Source organism: Fusarium phalaenopsidis, assembly GCF_050370095.1.
Source record: "Fusarium phalaenopsidis strain FUZ10S chromosome Unknown contig_32276, whole genome shotgun sequence".
Lineage (NCBI taxonomy): Eukaryota > Fungi > Ascomycota > Sordariomycetes > Hypocreales > Nectriaceae > Fusarium > Fusarium phalaenopsidis.
This window is the reverse complement of record NW_028145418.1, coordinates 213,862-226,275: the sequence shown is the minus strand read 5'-3', so window position 1 is coordinate 226,275 and position 12,414 is coordinate 213,862. Positions and strand designations below refer to the sequence as shown.

The window sequence follows — 12,414 nt, the reverse complement described above, 5'->3', positions numbered from 1 at the left end:
GTACCTCGCACCTATCGGAGACAACCCCCAGGTCAGTCTGTGGCACCTTGAATGAGAGGATCTGCACTGACCCTGATAGAATATCCTCGATGTTGGAACCGGAACCGGGATTTGGGCCATGTGAGCATTTCTGAAGATCGAGACCTTCACCCACTAACTCTCCACAGCAACATGGCCGACGAATTCCCCTCAGCCAAAGTCATCGCCACCGACATCACCCCAACACAGCCATCTTTCGTGCCACCCAACCTGGAATTCCAGATCGACGACGCCCAGATGGAATGGACCTTTGAACCAGAAGCCTTTGACTTTATCCATATCCGTTATCTGCAGGGATCGATTGAAGATTGGGACAAACTCTACGGCCAGGTATACAAGGCTCTTAAGCCTGGAGGCTGGTTTCAACACATTGAGCCTGATCTCCAGATGCTGTCTCAGAACCCGGATGTCATTGTTGATGATAAGCAGTATGTCTTATACTTACTACCTAACTGTTCTTCATGCACTGACCCCAAGTCTGCAGCATCTTCACCAGATGGGCTCAAGTCTTCAACGAAGTCGGGCAGAAGATGGGCCGAACATTCGACTTCACCGATCGCAAGCAGGAAAAGATGGCACAAGCTACAGGCTTCTCCCGCATCACTCACCAGACCCACAAGATCCCCGTCGGTCGGTGGCCCAAGGATAAGAAGAAGAAGGAGCTGGGAAGCTTCGTCGGTCTCTCCTTCAGCCAGGCACTCGATGGCTTCGTAAAGATGCCCCTTTGTGAGATCCTTGGCTGGAGCCCCGAGGAGATGCAGCTCTTTGGCGTCGAGATGCGTAAAGCTCTGATGGATCCAAAGACACAGGCGACTGGCTGCGTGTAAGTGATACCTACTCTCCCTGCTGTGATAGTTATGCTCACCCAAGGAATAACAGTTTCAGCATGTATGGCCAGAAGCCAGAGAAGCCAGTCGAAGAGGCTTTGGCCAAGAACTAACACTATTGTTTCTATTTTTCCTCTTGAAAGCCTTATCATCGCCATCATAGTCTTCGTCCGTTTCTTAATCGTTATCTCCATGCTTGCGATAGTTCCTCCCTTTTCTCAAGCGCGTGGCTCATACTCTACGGCGATTTGTTTGGCAACATGCCTATTTTGTCTGATGATTACGATGGGAGTGAATGACGAACGAAACAATGCTCATGTAGCGGAGAGATTACTCAAGTTTCCTATGCCATTGGAGCGTTGTTTGTCCCCTTGAGCTTGAACCTCATTTGGCCTGAATTCATGTTTTCTGCAGCGATTGCGCAGGGGGATTCCCTACTCTTGAAGGTAGTCTATTAAACAGACTTGCCGAGTTCGGATTTGATTTGATGCTCTAGGATACTTTCTAGGTTACTGGGCTACTCAAGGAGTTGGCTCCAAAGAGTACCAACAATATACGAAGTAAATATTTGCTACACGATCTTGACTTCTGCCTTTTCCGCATGCTCAAATGGCTCCCCCAAGTCTTCCAAATTCCAGTAAAAGTGTCCAATGCGTCGAAACACATGGCTCTCGACATCCTCGACGAGAAGCAGGCCCTCTCCGCGACCTCCAAAGTTCCGTATATGCAGACAACACACATTGACTGATGGATTTTCGGCAGCTGCCGTATCCTCATCTGGTTTGCAATCGACAAACCCTTCATATCTGGCTGTCTGGCGTTCTTTATCTCCCTCTTCCGTTCCGGGTTCGTGAAAGAACAGCTCACTCGTTAAAGGATAGAACACAGCACGTCTCGTATTGCCCCTGATGATGATGTATCCGGAAACCACGGCACCAAACGGTGCATCGTCGTTGGCCAAGTCGACTTGCACATCCAGAACTTCGCAAGCAGGTTCAGGTATTGTCGACTCGACACCAAGCTTGCATTCAACCTCTCCATCAACCGTGGCCCATGACCATGAAGGTGCACAATAGATTTCGATTCTGGCTTTTCGCTTGTCGACGGTTCCAGACGATGGCAACCAAAGATGAGTGACTTTCCACAGGAGATTGCATGGCAAATCTGTTTCCCACAGTCCGGCTAGGTACCTCCCAGGTCTGCCAAGGGTCTTGGGGATGGCTGAGAAAGCGATCAGCTTGTCCGCGGGATATGTCAAATTTCGTTGCGATTAAGCTGTGACAAGATGGTTCCATTGTTGCTGAAAGTCCATTAAAGTGCCCGAAGAGTTACTTGTGCCGTCAACGATCCAGCTAGTCTCAAAGTGTACCTTCCAGGTCGTTCTAGGCGGACACCCAGAGTCGCATCTCTCAACCGAGTTACATCTCCAACGGACTTGGGTGGAGGAGAATTCCATAAGCCTTGGTGATAATACACGCTCCTGAAAAGTCCATGCCCTTGAATTGATTGGATCTGGCATACCTTCAGGGATTGGCTCTGAAGTCGCAATGATGGTCCCCTCAACCCCAGATTCATTGACGTATCGAAGAGCGATGGGGTCCAAGGGCTGAGGTATGGAACGAGTTTGAAGAAACCCTTCTGTAACGCTCGCGGCGCTTGACGCTGATAGCGTGATGTATGCTTGACTGTAGACTTCGCCCATCTGGGCAATGTCTTGGGCCTTCTCGTTGCTGTCGTCTTGCACAATGCAAAGGCTGTCTATCCAAATATACTGGATCCCGAGACGATGCGTTGTAGTGATGGAATCCTGGAGCGTCTTTGGAAGGCCTCCAAACTCGATACCATCGTATCTTTCCTGAATTGTGGCAATGGTGGTCATAACGCTCTGGTTCTGTCCACCCCAACAGTAGCTGAGAGCGCACCACCGAATGTCTTCACCCGCCTCTGGAGCATGAAGTCGAATGCTTGGTGGATCTGTCGATCCATCAATGCGGATTACCCGCCGAGGTGCAAAGTCGCCTGTTGATGGAGGGCAGGTTCCTTGGTGACAATGCGTTTCGTAGCATTCCCTGATATGGGGCCTCAGAAACTCGAAGGTCTCTTCCGTGTCAACGCGTTCTTTGATGGGCCTGAATACAATATCTTCAGCTGCCGGATCCTCTGAAGCTAAGTCAGTCCATATGTTCAACTGCATGCTGTCAGAAGCGAGGCATACCTAGCGGGGCCACAATCCTCATAGTATCAACCTCGCTCACCCAACTCAAACATCGCAGACTAAAGTCACCCTCCGTATTATAAGACATTTCAAATGGTTGGTCGTAAGGGTTCAACATGCTTTTGGCGAGCATCAACGCAGATCTGCGCTGCCAACCCTCGAATCGTAGGAACTGAGGTTGATCAAACCATGGCTGCCATGAATTTGGATCAAGTGACTGCGCCGCTGAAAGGTCAAGGAATGGAAATTTTGGATAGCGAGAGAATAGCGGACAGCCTGCTTGCACAGCTTGATACACCTCGCCTCGAGTGTGGGGAAGTGGCACGTCGTATTGACCGTAGGCTTCCTTCTTGACAGGTTTATCGAGGAGTATGTGATTACAGTGCTCACATGTGTGAGGCAGGACACTTTCGTCTGAAGTTATCTTCATTAAAAAGTTGAGTGTTCAAAGAGTTGAGTGAGATTTTCTGCAGCGTGTCCTTATCCTCACTCAGCTGAAAGAAGGTGGCGCATCGCGACTTAGCTAAGCCAAGGCATCTAGTGTCTAAGCCTTCATTTGCCAGACGCTTTCTTGTGTGGTAGCCAAGGATAGAAAGAAGCAAAATTGCAATTTATTGTTTTATTGTTACAAATGTTGAATGCGAGGTGTTGGTTCGGAGATGTTCTAATTGCACGCGTTGAGAGTGCAGATGAAACGGTGTAGCATGGAAGTTTGTCTCCATGACACGAAGCGAACAAATACGTAATATAACGATAGCTCTTCTTTGAAAAGGAATTAAGGAATATACTTGGCCCTCTTGCTAGCAAAGCCCTTGCACTGACTGAGGTGGAAGAACTATGTCATCTTCCACAGAGGAGCCAGCCAAAATGCATCCGACAAGGGACATGTAGTCGACGATTGTAGGCTATAGGTATGCCAAAGATAATAAGGGACCTCTTTGTCCTCGCAAAAGCCCGTCATTGTTCGAACTAATTGTTTCCGTCCAGAGACAACTAAAGCACCCAAAAGAACAAGGGGCGAAATAAACGGCAAACACAGAACAGCGATGTAGCCTCGGCACCACTTTGTTTGGCCAATGAAGCCAGATGCAGGAGTTTGAGTATCGTTTCAACCCTTTCATCTACCTGTATATGTAGTCTACCGTCTTGCAGCTTCGCTTATGCCGCTCTTGAGTCGCTCTTGTCCGCACACTCTCCCTCATTACGAGTCTTTTGTTGCCAATGATCACTCTAACCCCCTTCTTGACATTGTGTTGAGACACTGCAGTCTTTAGAAGATGGAAAATTCTCTCTTATTTCTCGTACGGAGGTTAGAGCAGGCATCTAAATACCCCATGAGAGGTTTAACCTTTCATGATGATGCAGCTAGGTATGACTCTTCTACTCCAGGCGGCAGAAGGTTAAAAAAAAAGGCCACTATGTTAGCATTGGGATATGATGCTATGATGTGTTGATAATGTGTTCTTTATTATAGTTGAAGCCTAGCCCTCGATGGGTTAACTGAGCCACAAGGTCGATCACTCTAACCCCCCTTTTTTCGTGGTCAATGAGAGTCTCAAACACATGAATAATGAGTACAGTGATGGTGTCAAGGTTCAGTCCCGCAAAACACCGCAACCTTGCGCCATGCCATGACAGCAGCCATTATGCACTTTGCCACTTTTCGTCTTATCAATGCAAGGTATATGTCCAATATACTCCTCGAAGTCGGGCCGGGGCCCGCGACAGATGTACGTGTTGGTGAAGTCGTGCAGAGGTGGAAAGGTAAAAGCGTAGATAGGGCGTGGTGGTGATTCACCAAACAAGACCAAACGCAGTGGTCTTGTCGACACTGGTGAGTATTTCATTGCGACCAAGGATCAATATCGGGCGGACATATTAATCTTAATGTTTTGATTGATCTATTGTGACCGAAGAAGCAAGCCGTTTGGAGCTGACAGCCCATGGCTTCATCCCAAGATCTTAGCTAAATAAACCTCCCCACAAATCGTGCTCCCTCTTCCAGCCACGATCAATGTGCCTGAGCCGAAATGGCTCGGCTCGCATCAAAGTCCAGGAACAACTATTTGTAATGCTTTGTCTGGCATGTGCAAACAATAACCTTACCAAGTCTGCGGACTGGAGATGCCGTGGAATGCATTGACGCCTGCATTTGGACTGGCGCCACCGTCTTTCCCTTGACCATGACATTCCTGTCCCAATTCTAGATGTCGGGCCCGCCCAAGTTTCGAAACTCAATCGCACTGAGTATGGTTATAGTGAGCGAATATTTATATAAGTAAGTGTGTCTTGTGGATGGTTCTTGGACAAGCATCCTTCAACGACATCCGCCATGCATTTCACTTCGTACTTGTCGGTTGCTTTCTTAGCCTTGGGCTTGACTGTGGCCTCGCCCCAGGGCAGTCTCCAGAACCGTTCCCCGGAGCCTCCTTTCAAGAATGGCAAATATGTCGTCAGCCGCAGGGCTCAGTTCACAAACAAGAAGGTCTTTACTTTCCCCGGCAACAAGCTCCCCAAGGGGCTCACCGCGAGTAACTACCCGGCTGGGGACAGCCACAGCTTCCTCCCTGCCAATGTCAAGGTCCGGAACAACTACCTTGAGCTCCAGGTTCCTGGCGGTCAGGCCAGGATGCCGTACAAGTGCGCCGAGGTCATCACCGACGTCCAGAATATCAAGTACGCCAGCGTGCGAACTACTGCCATTTTTAGCGAGCCTGCTGGTGTTTGCAACGGTAAGCCTGTGCTCGTACATCAGTAGGGTAACATTACTGACATAACCCCAGGCATGTTCTTCTACCAGAGCGACACTCAAGAGATAGACATCGAGTGGCTCTCCGATCCCGAGTCGCAGTCCAACGCCGGCACCCGCCACGTCTGGTTCACCAACCAGGACGAAAACGGCGACGGCAAGAGTACCTACAAGGCAGTCACTCCACCCAAGAACCCGACCTCGACCGAGCACGAGTACCGCGTTGACTGGACGGCCGGCTTGGTACAGTTCTACATCGACGGTAGAAGGATTTGGCAGACAACCCAGGATGTGCCCACTGAGGCTGGTGCTTGGATCTTTAACAATTGGTCCAGCGGTGATAAGGGCTGGAGCGTTGGCCCTCCTGTTCAGGAGGCGGTTTTCAAGATCAAGCAGATCGAGATGTACTACAACACGGCGTAAGCATGCGTGTTGCTGCCTCGAAGTCTGATGCCTTGGAAAAGTGACTGCATTTGGATATCGACTAGTGCCTTCAATAGTTATTTGAAGCTCAGTTTTTAGGATGAATGGCTCTTCTCTTGATATGTCCATGATGATTTTGAGTGAGCCCAGGTAGCATGCCGGTGCGACAAAAGGATTCCGGGTGACTACGCTCCGGGCGGAGAAGTTCGAATGATATCAACACGCAGATATGTCAATTGTCTATGATATGTTCATGTTCTATCATATACTCATCACCCACCAACCCCTCATTCACTGGTCTCACTCGGTCTCTGCGCATAGATGGAAACACTATCACCGTTAGCAACAAATTCAAACCAGGAGAAGAAACCTTACATAGGCCAATAGGCATGAATAGCGGGATTATTCAGCTCTGCCCTCGCACCAGCCACGAGGACAGTAACCTCCTCTCGACTCCACCCATGAATCCTCGTCAGCGGCGCCATAGCGGCACCTTCAAGTGCATATCCCGTGTTGATATTATTCCACTGACCCAGAAGCTTGTGCTTCTTATCCTTGGGCCAAGGGTTGGACGGCCACTTGAAATACGTGTCGACAATGTCGGTGAAGCCAACTTCAACCATGAGGTCCTTGATGTGCTTGTGGGTGACCATGGCTCGGCCCATCTTCTCGGAGGCGGAGTTGAGGAGCTTGTTCCAGATGGCGAGCTGGTTCTTGGGGGTTAGGGTATCGTCGTCGGACTTCATGGCTATGTCGACTTCTTGAATCTCGACAAAACCTCCAGGCTCGAGGTTGCTTGTAAAATTAGCCTTGAGGCAGAGTAAAACAGGAAAGGTCATCGCTTACTCATAAATCTGACGAAGATAATCTTTCCAATTGCCGACGCTGATATTCATCATTCTGCTGTGAATATAGTCAAAGGGCTTGGAGTAGCTCCATTCCTCGTCAATGTCGTCCACGATGAACTGAACATTTGGGGGTACGCTTAATTTGTCAGCTTGATGGGTCCAGATGGATAAGATTGCCTACAATTCCGGCTGCGTCGGGGACAAGTCGATTCCAATGACCTGTATGTTTATCAGCTCAAGCTCAGGCTGGTATCAGTCATATTCATTACTTCTGCCTCGGGATGCTCGTCGGCATAGTCCAGGGCCCAAATGCCAGTACCAGTGCCCAAGTCCAGCACGCGCTTGACTTTGGCGTCGGCGTCGTTCGGTGGAGCCAGACCAAGCTTGTTCTCCAGCGTGTAAAGGAACAAATGGTGCTGCAGATCTACAACGCTGAGCAATCATCACCTCCAAAGGTTCAGGGACAATTTACCTAGTCGTTCATTCTCAATGTCGTCGTTAGGCATGGCATACTCTGACAACATAGTCAGCGCAATGTTTTCACCAGACCCAGCAAAGAACTCACTTCCGTCCTTGTATCGGTGATAGGTTCTGCCATTCTCACGACGGTAGTCGAGAATAGAAGCCGAAAGACTCTGCGTCGACGATGCTGAGTCCTGTAACGAGCGGGGTTAAAAATCAGCATTTTGCGTCCTTTTTTGTGCATTGCACAAAGCCTTACTGTCTCATACGATGAATCTCCGTCAGTATCAACCTGCATAGATCAGTCAGTGCCATCTCAAAACCCCAGAGAGCTCAAACCTCGTCATCAGGGGCCACGGCCGGCCCCGGGTTGGTCGTATTCTCTTCTCCTAGTCCGCACATTGTCAGCTTTCTTATCGTCAAGCTTGCAAAAGAGACGGACCACGCAAGCGCGACTTGTGAAGAAGGGATCTGCGAGGATTAAGTATACTGGGCCCCCAGCGGGAACCTGAGAGCAGACCAATCAGGACTGCATTGTTGACGACCAACGAGTGCCACAATGCATGAAGCGGCAGAAAGGCCCCCCAATCATGGGCTGGTGTTGTTTCCTCTTCTCGCACGGGATGCGGAGAATCATGAGTTTTGAGAGAATACCCTGTAGCTCCCCGCTTTCAGATGTGAGCTGATGCAACATGGATGCGTAGATCATCGAGATGGGAGATATCCGGGGAAGGCTGGTGGTTCCTGGGAGCTGGAGGGGGGTATATCCTGGGATGACACTGGTAGAACGAATGGAGGGTTCATGTTGCAATCTCAGTATATCTTTCTGAGTTTAGAGGGTCACACAGAGATTGAGTGCCAAGCATGGACGGAAATCTACTTGGTGGCTCAGTGAAAAAGCTGAGTTCCTGGAACTGGCGAACTCCCGATCTAATAGTTGGAATATCGTCAATATAAACTTGCCCATGTTTTGAGCCTAGGGCGTCGGGTTGAAGTTAGTTCCCGTCAACCCGTACCAATGAGACGCTTGGTAAACTGGTGGCATCAAAGCGCGCAAGCATGCATTCGGCCAACCAACTACCCTAGGAGCACACTGCAATGCGACAGACCAAGTGGATAGAGCATGCATCTGAGTAATCTTTGTACTGCTTAATATTTATAGAAGAGGTTTGAATAGTAAAATAGAACTCAAGGTGGCCAACTCATTGTGCAACATCACCGTCGCATGCATTCGGAGCTGATTGCGTAATCGCAAGGAAGTGTATTTGGTGCCAACAGTGTGCAGAAACCCGTGATTAGAACTATTAAAACAAGTTCTTTGTGACAGAATAAAGTCACAAGTCAGGAATAAATACACAGGTTCATCTCTCCATCTACACAGCTGATTCGTTCGTCTCCGACAAACCCAACAGTCACATCCCCCGAGTTTCCCCCCCTAAAGCGGCGTCTCACCCACCAACAAGGGGACCAACAACAGCTCCATCGCATCTGCCAAGATCTGTTTGATGCCGGCAATTGAGCTGACATGTCTTGAGCACGGGTGCATCGTTTGTTGGTTTGTTAGTCGCACAGCAGGCTGGGCATACATGACAGTGTGGGTTTGTTCAGCCCTGTGTTGCTGAACCCTGGAAAACTTGCATCGTCAGACCTGAGGCTCAAGCAGATCCATTGACCCCGTGGGAGGATTTGCGTCTCCATTGATCCATCGCTTGCGACCATGCTACCATGTCTGCCTGTCTCATAGCCGATGATTACCTGAGTCAATTCTCGACTTGGCAACGCAAATCACAGGCCAACACGTGGGGAGAAGTGCAGCCGAGACTGGAGGATTGACGAAGAACGTTATCGTAGCCAATCACGACCTCTCATTCTAGCGCGTCTGTCGAATTGACACAGTGCCTGGTGCGAGTGCGACGCGGTCGATCCTTGGCTGATGATGGATGTGCCCCTGCCAAGCCTCAAAGCTTGGCACAGCACAGCCCCGCCGGGGTCTGCTCGCCTGCTTGCTTTACGAGGGAGCCAAGGAGAGGGGAGAGATCCTTTCAAGATGGTGACTCCTTAATTTGCCAGATTCGTCTACAAGTCAATTGCGCCTCGTCGCTTTCTTCAGCCGCGGGGTTTATCACCATGGGCAGATTCACAGAACAGGGGCTTCAGGGGGACAGAGGCCACATCCTCGTAAAGAATTAATTATTGCGTGCGAGCTAATCAGCACCATTGGCAGCTTGCGCAGAAACCAATCTATTATTTTACTTTAAAAATTCGTTAAAGATATTGTCTAATACACTCCCGATATGCATCCGTTGCCCCCTGGCAAAAATAATGATCCGACACCAACTCCTTTGCTGGAACATCTAGCCACCCGGGCGCTGAGTCGCCGATGCCAAAGCTCAGCCAGACCTCGTCGTCCAAGAATCCGTGACTCCTCTGCTCGGGCTGGTTCCCGTGGTACACCATGCTGCCCGTCCAAATGTACTTGCTATTAGTCTCGCCGTGGTATGTGAGCTTCTTGCTCACGCTCAGCATCGTGTAGGGCGCCACCGCCGAGTAGACAATGATACGGTGATCATACCACGTATTCGTAAACTCGGGCGGGTCGTAGCGCATCTGCACCATGCCAATCATGACTGTATTGTGTTCGTGCGGTTCGCACTCGCCTCGCTTGCACAGCGTGAGGCTGAGCATTGGTGTCGATTGATGAACCCGTCGGTCGCTGAGCATCACATCGTGGATGCACGTGTTTTCCATGCTGTGCCATGTCTTCTTCTCGTTGCCCGGAGGGAAGGGCTCCTGCACAGCGGAATCGCGCTCGGCCTTGACGTCTTGGACGGGTTGGTTGGTCTCGTTGAAGCGGAAAAGCTGGCTGGGTTCCACCATGAACATCATCTCGTCCTCATCCTTGCTGAAGGGAGAGTAGATGGGGGCCCAGTTCTTTTCGCGCTGGTATCGGGGATCCGATTCTTGGCCCTCGGGGGGCTGGCGACGGAGCAGGACGGGTTCGGTGAACTTGATGGGCGGCAGCTTCTTTGCGTGCTTGCCCATCTGTCTGACGAGCTCGGGGACGGCGGCGCGGGCGTCGATGATGTACATGCCCTCGCACAGAATGGGGTCGTCAACCTGGTGGGTGAAGATGAGCATGGGAGCACCATGCTTGGTCCAGAACAGCTTCATGTCCTCAGGACCGATGTACTTGTCCATGCTGGGTTCCCTCTGGCAGTGGTGCTCAGGACCAGCAAAGTCCTCGACAAGCATCTTGGACCAGTCGTCGTTCGCCGTCAGCTCCGGCCGACCAAAGTTATCGTAGGTCAGGCTGACAAAGGTAGCGACCTGTCGCGCCAGTCTATATTTCTTCCCCTTGATCTCTTTATCAACGTGGGGCGCGCGGGCGATGACGAGGAAGTCGTGCTTGCTCCCCTTGGGCAGCTCGAGCAGGGTCGGGTTCATAATCTTGTGGCCTGTCGACTTGACATTGATGGTGTTGTAGAAGCCGAGGTTGTTTCGTGTACTCGTCAGGAGACGGTAGTCGTTTGTGCGGCTGCGGATGGCATCGTAGCCTTTGGGCCCCGAGGGGAAGAAGTAGTCGGATTCGAGGTGGAGGGTGCCGAGGATCAGGACGACGAAAGTAGCGATTGCCGCGTAGAGGACTACGCGCTTCGGGTGAGGGAAGCGCATAGTGAGCGATTGCGCCCTCACATCGAGGTTGGACAACAACAGATGGTGGTGATGTCTCGGCAGCGAGTGGGAAGGGGGCTTTTCATCTGAGACCAGACTCCAAGGGGGGCGACAAGTCTTATAGTGTCGGTGTCGGTGTCGGGGACTACCTTCCTTGGTCAAGCTTTTTTCTTTCCATTTTTTTTTTAGCACGTCACCCACTGTAATCAAGCATTTGCCAATGCTACTCGCCCCTGCGTATGCGCTAGGCTCCATGCATTCGAAGGGCCCCGACCGCCTGGAACAGGGACTACTCGTACTGTGTATCAGCACTGTATGACATGGTCTGATTGCCGATAAGGACACAGTGTGCATCTCTGTCTCATTTCGGCAGTCCGCGGGCTGTAGTCCACCAACAACACCAGGTTCCCCAGGTCCAACTTTCGTAGGAGTCGAAGATGATGGAAACTCTCTTGTTCAATTCGGTCATGTTTTCAGCTGCCTAATTACTTGCAAGCGAGCCTCGCACCGTATACCGCATCTGTCCATCAAACGTATCCCAACCAACCACCATCACCCACGAGCCCTGGAGATGAGATGGATGGCCCGCCCCCTGTGGTCCGCATAATTCTGGGTCAAGAAAGGCCAGGGCTGGACCGCGAACTCTCTCCCAGGTTCTTCTCTTCTGGAAAAAGGAGGCGGAGCTGATTGGCCTCGGCATTGCCAAGAGCGGCATTGGGCCTTGGCCTCCCCCATATGGAATCCCTCATCAGCAACATCTGACATGTGTGCCAGTTTGTCAGTCATTCCACGCCCAGGAGCCAAGACATTCGAGATTGGAGCTGACCGTCGTCATAATGTCTCTGCCGGTTAACCGGAATGGCCGAAAACAGTTTTAAACTCTTCGGCTACCGGCAAGATAGGTAGCACAACGTCAATACTAACCAAGTCCTTGCATCCAATGACGATGAGCAATTCTGTCATTACACAGCCCCGCGCTTTGTCTCTGGTCGAGTATCCCTCCATCTCAGCCGAGACTGCGGGCCCCTCTCACATCTTTGTCCAACGTGCCACCCTAGACATGGAAGAAAGGCCACAGTATCAACCAACATTCCCGTCATGTTACCGTTGCATCTCTGCGCTGCATGCCACATGATGCGAATGCGCTTCAGCCTCATTGGCTCGCTATCTACTGTGAAG

The 12,414-nt window shown here is 50.8% G+C and overlaps 4 protein-coding genes across 4 annotated transcripts; 1 reads left to right on the top strand and 3 right to left on the bottom strand.

Moving 5' to 3' along the window:
• Nucleotides 1-1,437: 1,437 nt before the first annotated feature.
• LRP88_00365 (uncharacterized protein) lies at nt 1,438-2,745 on the bottom strand (the record flags this gene model as incomplete). The annotated part of the gene is made up of 2 exons (XM_083237081.1): nt 1,438-2,003; nt 2,388-2,745. 2 exons carry the CDS (start codon nt 2,743-2,745, stop codon nt 1,438-1,440), a joined length of 924 nt encoding a protein of 307 aa, XP_083106972.1.
• Nucleotides 2,746-5,413: 2,668 nt separating this feature from the next.
• LRP88_00364 (concanavalin A-like lectin/glucanase domain-containing protein) lies at nt 5,414-6,253 on the top strand (the record flags this gene model as incomplete). The annotated part of the gene is made up of 2 exons (XM_083237080.1): nt 5,414-5,813; nt 5,865-6,253. The coding sequence occupies 2 exons, from the start codon at nt 5,414-5,416 to the stop codon at nt 6,251-6,253; spliced, it is 789 nt and encodes a 262-aa protein (XP_083106971.1).
• Nucleotides 6,254-6,624: 371 nt separating this feature from the next.
• LRP88_00363 (class I SAM-dependent methyltransferase) lies at nt 6,625-7,965 on the bottom strand (the record flags this gene model as incomplete). Its single annotated transcript, XM_083237079.1, has 8 exons — nt 6,625-7,048; nt 7,100-7,237; nt 7,304-7,320; nt 7,371-7,525; nt 7,574-7,615; nt 7,667-7,757; nt 7,823-7,855; nt 7,903-7,965. 8 exons carry the CDS (start codon nt 7,963-7,965, stop codon nt 6,625-6,627), a joined length of 963 nt encoding a protein of 320 aa, XP_083106970.1.
• Nucleotides 7,966-9,828: 1,863 nt separating this feature from the next.
• Nucleotides 9,829-11,235, bottom strand: LRP88_00362 (uncharacterized protein; the record flags this gene model as incomplete). Its single annotated transcript, XM_083237078.1, has 1 exon — nt 9,829-11,235. One exon carries the CDS (start codon nt 11,233-11,235, stop codon nt 9,829-9,831), a length of 1,407 nt encoding a protein of 468 aa, XP_083106969.1.
• Nucleotides 11,236-12,414: the final 1,179 nt, after the last annotated feature.